At 53.8% G+C, this 7,192-nt stretch overlaps 1 protein-coding gene across 1 annotated transcript; it reads right to left on the bottom strand.

Annotated features, from left to right (window-relative positions):
* Nucleotides 1–3,140: 3,140 nt before the first annotated feature.
* TRH (thyrotropin releasing hormone) lies at nucleotides 3,141–6,604 on the bottom strand. The gene is made up of 3 exons (XM_010589943.3): nucleotides 6,436–6,604; nucleotides 5,145–5,367; nucleotides 3,141–4,425 (listed from the first exon to the last, which is right to left on the bottom strand). The coding sequence occupies exons 2-3, from the start codon at nucleotides 5,350–5,352 to the stop codon at nucleotides 3,920–3,922; spliced, it is 714 nt and encodes a 237-aa protein (XP_010588245.2). The 5' UTR covers nucleotides 5,353–5,367; nucleotides 6,436–6,604; the 3' UTR covers nucleotides 3,141–3,919.
* Between the last annotated feature and the right edge of the window lie 588 nt (nucleotides 6,605–7,192).

Here is a 7,192-nt window from a genome sequence, read left to right on the forward strand (position 1 = left end):
CTGTCTTAAACGTCTTTCCTTTTATTTATCTTCTGAATCAGCTTGGCTGTCTCCTCCACCAGGAAGTCTTGTTTGCTGAACCAGACCGAGTTGCTTTCTTATCTGTGCCTCCCCTTACACCTTTTATTTAACACAATCAATACTTTACACGCTAAGTTGTCATCGTGTGTTTGCTTGTCTGTGTCCCACTGAATGGGGAGCCCCTTAAGGGCAGGGAACCCTGGAAAGTCAGGCTGGGGAACTAAAATAGAAGGGAACTGAAGCTTTCAATATCCATTCTATTTACTGAGCACCTACTTCATGCCAGGCCCTGATGGAGGCAGCATTGACGAAGGCTGACACATATGAGAAGGGGGAGTTGGGAAGGTTTTCAGTGGAGAGAGAACACAGGGAAGGTGTCTGTGTTAGTCTAAATTGGCTAAGTTTTGCTGTGGTAACAAGTAAACCCTCAGTGGCTTAACACGAGTTTATTTCTTGCCCATGAGGAGTCCGATGCGGCTGAACAGTGTTTAACCTCCATCTAGTGATGCCAGGGTCCAGGATCCTTCTATCTTGTGGCTCTGCCATTTCAACCAGTGACCTCCTCAACCTGTGGCAGGAAGAAAGAGATGAAGGAGGCACACCAGTTCTTAACTGCCTCAGCTTAGGAATGATACAATTTTGCTTATGGTCTATTGGCCAGGAGTAGTTACATGACTCCACCCTACCTACAAGGGAGGCTGGGAGATGTAGGTGAAAGACAGTCTTGTGTGAGAGGGCAAAGGAGGGGGATATTTGAGGAACAACAAGTAGGTTGCTTCAGGATAAAGCCCCAATGCCTGGCAAGGACGTGCAATAAAGCCCCAGTCACTGGTTATTTTTTTGTGATTGGAGATTGAAGGAAGGAAGAAACGAGTGTGTCTCTGAGGTTCCATTTTGAGCCCATTTTGGTACTGGAACACTACAGCTTAAAATGTCACTTACTGACTGTGTACTTGGTGCCAGAAGCTGTACATGTATCACTTCATTTAATCATTAGAACAACTCTGGGGAAGGGGCGGGGTGCAGGGATCACTGTGCCCGTATTACCAATGAGAAGACTGAGGCTCAAATAGGTCCAGGACTGAAGCCAATGCCCAGGCGCTTTCCATCATGGTGCACTGGTATGACCACTCTCAGGAACAGAAGGGAAAACATTAGATGGCTGAGGGTTGGTTTTCTCAGTCTTCAGGCGGTCCCCTCTCTGAGGAGGAAACAACATCCCCCACACCAATCAAATGTGGAAGCAGGAAAGAGTAAGATGGATCCTTGGGCAAGTGGCTTAACTTGTGCACACTCAATTTCTTTAACTGCAAATGGTCATGATGGCCCTGCCTCCTGTGTTGGTCACTGGGATTCAATCAGAGAGGGTCTATGAGCATTTAGCACTGAAGAATTGCTCTGTAAGTGGTCAATATTGTCTGTTAGAGTGGCTGCCCTTCGAGGGGTTCTGTGAACAGAGGGAAACTTACCAGGGCCCCGCTTGCCTCTGATGGGACCATGGGGTATTTAAGAACTTCCAGAAGAAGATAGCCTGATGGTGTAGAAAGACAAGCCCTGGTGGAGGTCCAGCTCCACACCCTTCGTGCAACTCCTGCAGGACCCTAGTCTCTCTGCCTGGTTCCTTCATCTGAAAATGAAGTTGTGTTGATTTCTCATCTGTAAAATGCTCAGTATCTTAGAGGGTCCTTGGGGGCATTAATGAAGACCGTGGGTGTGAATACATCTTGCAAACTTCCATCTTCCTCTCTCCCCATCCCTGCCCACTCCCTGCCCCACGTGAACTGTGAGCTCCTGTTATGGAATGAATTGTGTCCCCTGATAATGTGTGTGGAAATCCTAACCTCTGTGCCTATAAATGTGACCCAGTTTGAAAATATGGGTTGTCTTTTGTTATGTTCATCAGATCAGGCTAGTGTAGGGTGGGTCCTAGACATAATCACTTCTGAATTATAAAAAGAGAAAAATGGACACAGGGAGAAGACAGATAACATGTGAGGAACTGTCCACAGTAAAGGAATGCCAAGGACCACTGGCAGACACCAGAAATTAGGAGAGAGACTCACAGAAGGAACTGACATGGCCAAGACCCTGATTTGGAGTTTTAGCCTCCGGAACTGTGAGAAAGTACATTTCTGTTTTTTAAAGCCACCCGCTTGTGGCATTTCTGTTCTAGCAACACTAGGAAACTAAGATAGCTCCCTAAGGAGAGTAGATGGGTCATAGTTGCCCATCTAGCCTCCTCTTCCCCCTGCCCCAAAAGGTGACCAAAAGCTGTTTGTAGAAAAGTCGAAAAGCCCATTCATCCACCATACAGAAGCCTAGGACCTAAGGAAATTTTGGAGTAAGGTTAAGTCAGAGGTTGCACACTGGCAATGGGTGGACCAAATTCAGCCCCAGACAAGTTACTAAGCCTTTCTGTCTCTTGGTTTCCTCATTAGTAAAATGGGGTAATAACAGTAATATTTAGTAGGATTGTTGTAAGGTTTAAAAGAATTAACATATATAGAGTGCTTAGGTCAGTGCCTGATACATAATAAGTGTTGTGAACATGTTTTTATTATCATTGTTCGGTTCACACAATGTTTCTTAAACTTTTTGTCTTTAAGTGTCTTCAGGTGGTCTATCAGTTTGCCCCAGTCTCCACCACTCCCTCTTGTCCTGCACGCAGCCCACCTTCCTGCCTGGCCCCAGAAGACTCCGAGTTTGAGTGCCCAATTGCAGCCTGGTTGTTTGTCCTCTTTGCATCCATCTGGTGATGCCAGCAAACTGTCAATTCCTGCCACAGAACCATGAAGATTACAAAACTGAGCCACACCAGCCCACTCCACCCCCAAATTCGCAAACGCAAGGCAGGGCCCTGAGCTAGACTCCCAAACCCTGGCTCCTCCTCAGGCCAGCTGCGTATCTTTGGGCAAGCTCTTACTCTTCTCTAGTCCTGGTTTCCTCAGGGATCAAATGGGTTCAAGAATCCCTGTCCACCTCCCAAGCATGTTCGGAGATGGAAGAAGTGAAGAGGACTTTTCACTCCCCCGCCCCAACCCCCGCCCCTGGGCCCCTGATTCCTGCCTCAGCAGAGCTGGGGAACTCTAGTCTCATCCCATTTTCAACATTCCTTTTCAGTGCTGAAAAGAGAAACCCCAAACACGCCAACTGGGACAGACTACAACCACAGAACTCCAAGGTGATCTAGATGCCCATTTTATTAGCAGTAGGGTGATTATCCTTGAAAAAGGAAAGTGCCTAGAGGGTTATGTACAAGCCAGGACTTCCAGGGAGATGTTAAAACATCCTTATTTACACACATTTGTTCCACCACCACCACACAGCCCAGCACCACAGGCATCTCTACCCAAAATGCTTCCCTCAAGCAGAATGCAGATGTAGGTCAGGGCTCTGCCCACCCACAAAAGGGTACCCAAGAAGGGGAAAGGGATCCTGGTCCTGGGGTGAAGTTTACCTATGGTGAATCCTCCTTATGGGGCAGGGCATGGAAGCTGAACTGGGGCATCACAGCTTCCATCTCTCCCCACCCTCACAGACTGCTTGCTCCAGAGGCACCCTTCCCTACTTTGGGGATCCCTTAGAAGACACAGAAAGGCCAGGGCTGAGGAAGGGGGTGAAGCCTGAGAGGTGCAGGGGGAGAGGGGAGGAGAGGTCTGGGATCTATCCTCTTGCCAGTGGTGCAGAGTCGGGTAATATGGCATTTTAACTCACAGGCTGGCTTTCTTGTGTCCCTGAAGGAGGGAGGCAAGGCTAGAGCCCTGGGAGGGTGTGTATTCAGGGGCTCAGGTTTAAGATCAGGGCTCTAAGGCGGGGAGGGAGGAGGTCATGAAAGAGTAGGGGACACAGAGCTTAGGACATACTCAGACCCCAAATTTGGTTGTATAAGGAACTGGGCTTACTCCTCTAGAGGCTCCCTGGCCCAGCGTGCCCGCCTCCCAGGGTGCTGCCGCTTCTCCTCAGCTCCTTGGCCCCTGCTTAGGTCACCCAGGAGCCCGAGCAGGAAGGCTGCTTGGTCACAGGCTCCCCAGGGCCCACATGGGCCTTCCAAGGCCCTCTTGCCCGGATGTTGGCGTTTCTCAGGCATCACCGCGCCCTCCTCCTCTTCCTCTTCCCAGCTCCTTTGGGCCTTGGAATCCACCAGCCGTCTGCCTGGGTGTTGCCTCTTGGTGATAGTATACCCAAGCCAGGGGGAGCGCCGGCCAGGGTGCTGCCGCTTCTGCTGGATTACATCGACTGACCATGAAACCTCATCCTCCCTCCGGCCAGGGTGCTGCCGTTTTTGGGGTCCCACGGTCTCCCCTTCTTTCTCTTCCTCCTCTTCAACTCCCTCTTCTGCCTCTTTCTCCCTTTTGCCTGGATGCTGACGCTTGGAGAGCCAGTCAAGTTGAAGGGTCTGGGGCTCTAGAAAGGGAAGAGGTCAATGAGAGATTACCTGGCCCTGCGACAGGTGGCATCACATGAGTGCCTACCCCCACCTGGCCCTGCGACAGGTGGCATCACATGAGTGCCTACCCCAGCCTTCCTCCCAGTCAACTGTGACACTTACCCAGGATCACAGCCCAGCACCTGCCTCTCACACCTCACAGACACACATATTGACACAGAGTCCAATCCCAGCTCTGCCACTATCTAGCTGTGTAACCTTAAGCAACTCACTTAACCTCCCAGAGCCTCAGTTTTCTTCTGTGAAAATGGGGATAATAATTGCACCTACCTCAGAGGTTGCTCGGAACATCAGTGTGATAAGGTATTTTAAGTGCTTAGAACAGTGGCTGGCATCTAAGTACCTAATAAGTAGTAATTAAAACTGTCACACACAAAGAGACTCTCTCTTGCACACACAAAATCTTCCCCACTGAATTTCTGCTCTCTGGGAAACATTCCCAACAATGAGATTCAGGAGGAATCTAACCGACTTCCTTCAGGGAAGGGTCAACTCAGAGTCCCCGGCCAGGGCCTGATCAATGAGGGTTCTGAGCTTCTGCAGGGCAGGAGGCTAAAAGGCCAAGTCGCTCTCCCCCTCTGCCTTCTTCTGCGTCCAGGTTTTCTCCAGCTTAAACTGGCCCTCCCTGCGGCCTCGTCTTGCCCCCGCAGTTCCGGGATAGCCTCCCCCACCTCACCTGTATCACGATCTCCCCGGTCCGCTCTCAGCCGCTGGAGGTCTTCCCGGAGGAGGAGAAGGCGCTCCGCCTGACGCAGGAGGTCGTCCAGGCCCGGGCGCTCAGCCGCCGTGACCGCCTCCTTCTGGGCCACCTCGGGCTGGGCGCGGCAGCCGGGGACACAGGTCAGGGTCAAAGCTAAGGCCAGCAGCAACCAAGGGCCCGGCATCGCGGCTTCTGGGGTCTGGGAAAGAGGAGGAATGTGAGTGCGCCACGCCCCCGGCCAATCCGCTCCGTCTCCCCTTTTCCTCTCCCAGAGGGTCCTCGGGCCCGCTGCCGGGGGTAACTAAGGAAGCACTATTCAGCCACCCTCCCGGGAGCAGGACCACCACCTACTACCTTAGCGCTGGACAGGGTGGGGAGCCGCCCAGGGCTCCGGGTCCACACATGCCATGTCTAGGCGTCCTCATCCATAGGGGGTGCCTAGGAGTTGCTTCCCGCGAGTCGGGAGGCCGTGGGAACCCCAGCCCTTGGGGAGGCCAGCGCCGGGGCACACTCGCCAAGGCTGCCACCATCATGATTTCTGCGCTGGGGCCTGACCGCCTGGGGGCCCATGGCGATGCTGCGGGCTCAAATTCTTTCCAGGGTTCCCACTGCAACATTCTAACTCTAACGCTCGATCGCCAACGTTCTAATTCCAACCATAAGATTCTATTTCTAGAGCTAAGATTCAGGTTCTAAAGCTAAAATTCTTTCTGGAAGGCTAAGATTGTATTTCTAATGCTGATTCTACGACTGCCTCTAGGACTCGTAGCTAAAATCATTTCAGTGCTCAGATGCTCTTTCTAGTCCTAAGATTTCATGTCTAGCTATGATTAGGATTCCAACCTGAAAACTGGATTCTAACTTCCAAACTCGAGCGCCGACGCCCAGACTGCCCAGCTCTGCCCGGAACATCTGGCGTGGAGCTACAGCAGGGATCCAGGCGGGGGTTCGAGGCGACCCTCCCACCCCGGCGCTGGGCGCCAAGCGCCGCAGAGGCCGGAATGTGAGTGCGCAGGAGCCGACGTCCAGTCTGGGCCCGGGGCTGCGCTCGTGGGAGACCCCGGGTGGGGTACGAGCGCAGAGCCCGCCCCTGTGCTGGGACCCCGAGCTAGTGGACGCGCTCCGGGGACCAAGCGGTGGCTGATCCCCGAGCCCACCTGGCGCCGCAGCCACGCTCGCCACCAGAACCGAGGGACGAACGGAAAGGGTCCCCTTTCCAGTGCTCCGGGACGCCGCCGGCGGGGGGAGAGGGGACGGAGATGGTTACCTGCTCGGCGCGGGCTCCGCGAGACCGGTCCGGGGAACCGGGGTTCGGGGTCCGGCGTTCTGAGGTCCGCGCGTCGGGAGTCCGGGAGCGCTCACAGGACCCGGGGCGCTGGCTGCCCGCTCCTCGCCGGGGCCGCTTCTTATACCCGCGCGCGAGGCGGCGGCGCGGGTGAGGTCAGCGGGGAGGGGTCGCGGCCGCTGCGAAAGGGGCGCTGACGGCAGTCAGCCCCGCCGGGACCCGCGGCCAGTCTGCTCCGCCGGAAATCTGGGGTGGGAGCGGCGGGGGCAGGAAGGGGGAGGAGGAGACAGGAGCTGCAGGGTGGGGTGCGGTGGGGGGTTGTTTCTGCACTCAGTTCCGGAGGAGGTCTGTTAACCAGAACACTCGTGTATGGCGCACAGGGAGACAGAGAGCCAGAAGGTACTGAGAATCATGCGATGAAACAGACAGACACGCACACACTCGCCGAGATAGAGACCAAGACCGAGGCATGTATAGACATAGAGGGGTTCAGAGCAGATACGCACCGAAAGAGAAAGACAGAGACGAAGAGAGACAGAGAAGGTGGGGGACAAGCAGGAACCGGGCTCTGACTTTGACTATGTCTCCTTTTGCAAATGCCTCCCCCTCTGTGAGACTCGATATTCTAACCTGTAGAATGGTGGGGGAGTCCTGGTGGTGTAGTAGTTAAGAGCTGGCTGCTAACCAAAAGGTCGGCAGTTCGAATCCAAGAGCCGCTCTTTGGAAACCCTACGGGGCA

Source organism: Loxodonta africana, chromosome 22 (assembly GCF_030014295.1).
Source record: "Loxodonta africana isolate mLoxAfr1 chromosome 22, mLoxAfr1.hap2, whole genome shotgun sequence".
Lineage (NCBI taxonomy): Eukaryota > Metazoa > Chordata > Mammalia > Proboscidea > Elephantidae > Loxodonta > Loxodonta africana.

Bases quoted from the DNA above. Each gene is read 5' to 3' on its own strand.
- TRH (XM_010589943.3), bottom strand. From the start codon at position 5,352: ATGCCGGGCCCTTGGTTGCTGCTGGCCTTAGCTTTGACCCTGACCTGT. The intron at 4,426-5,144 runs GTGAGGTGGGGG...TTCCCTTTCTAG, and splicing joins CCGGGGAGATCGTGATACAG to AGCCCCAGACCCTTCAACTT.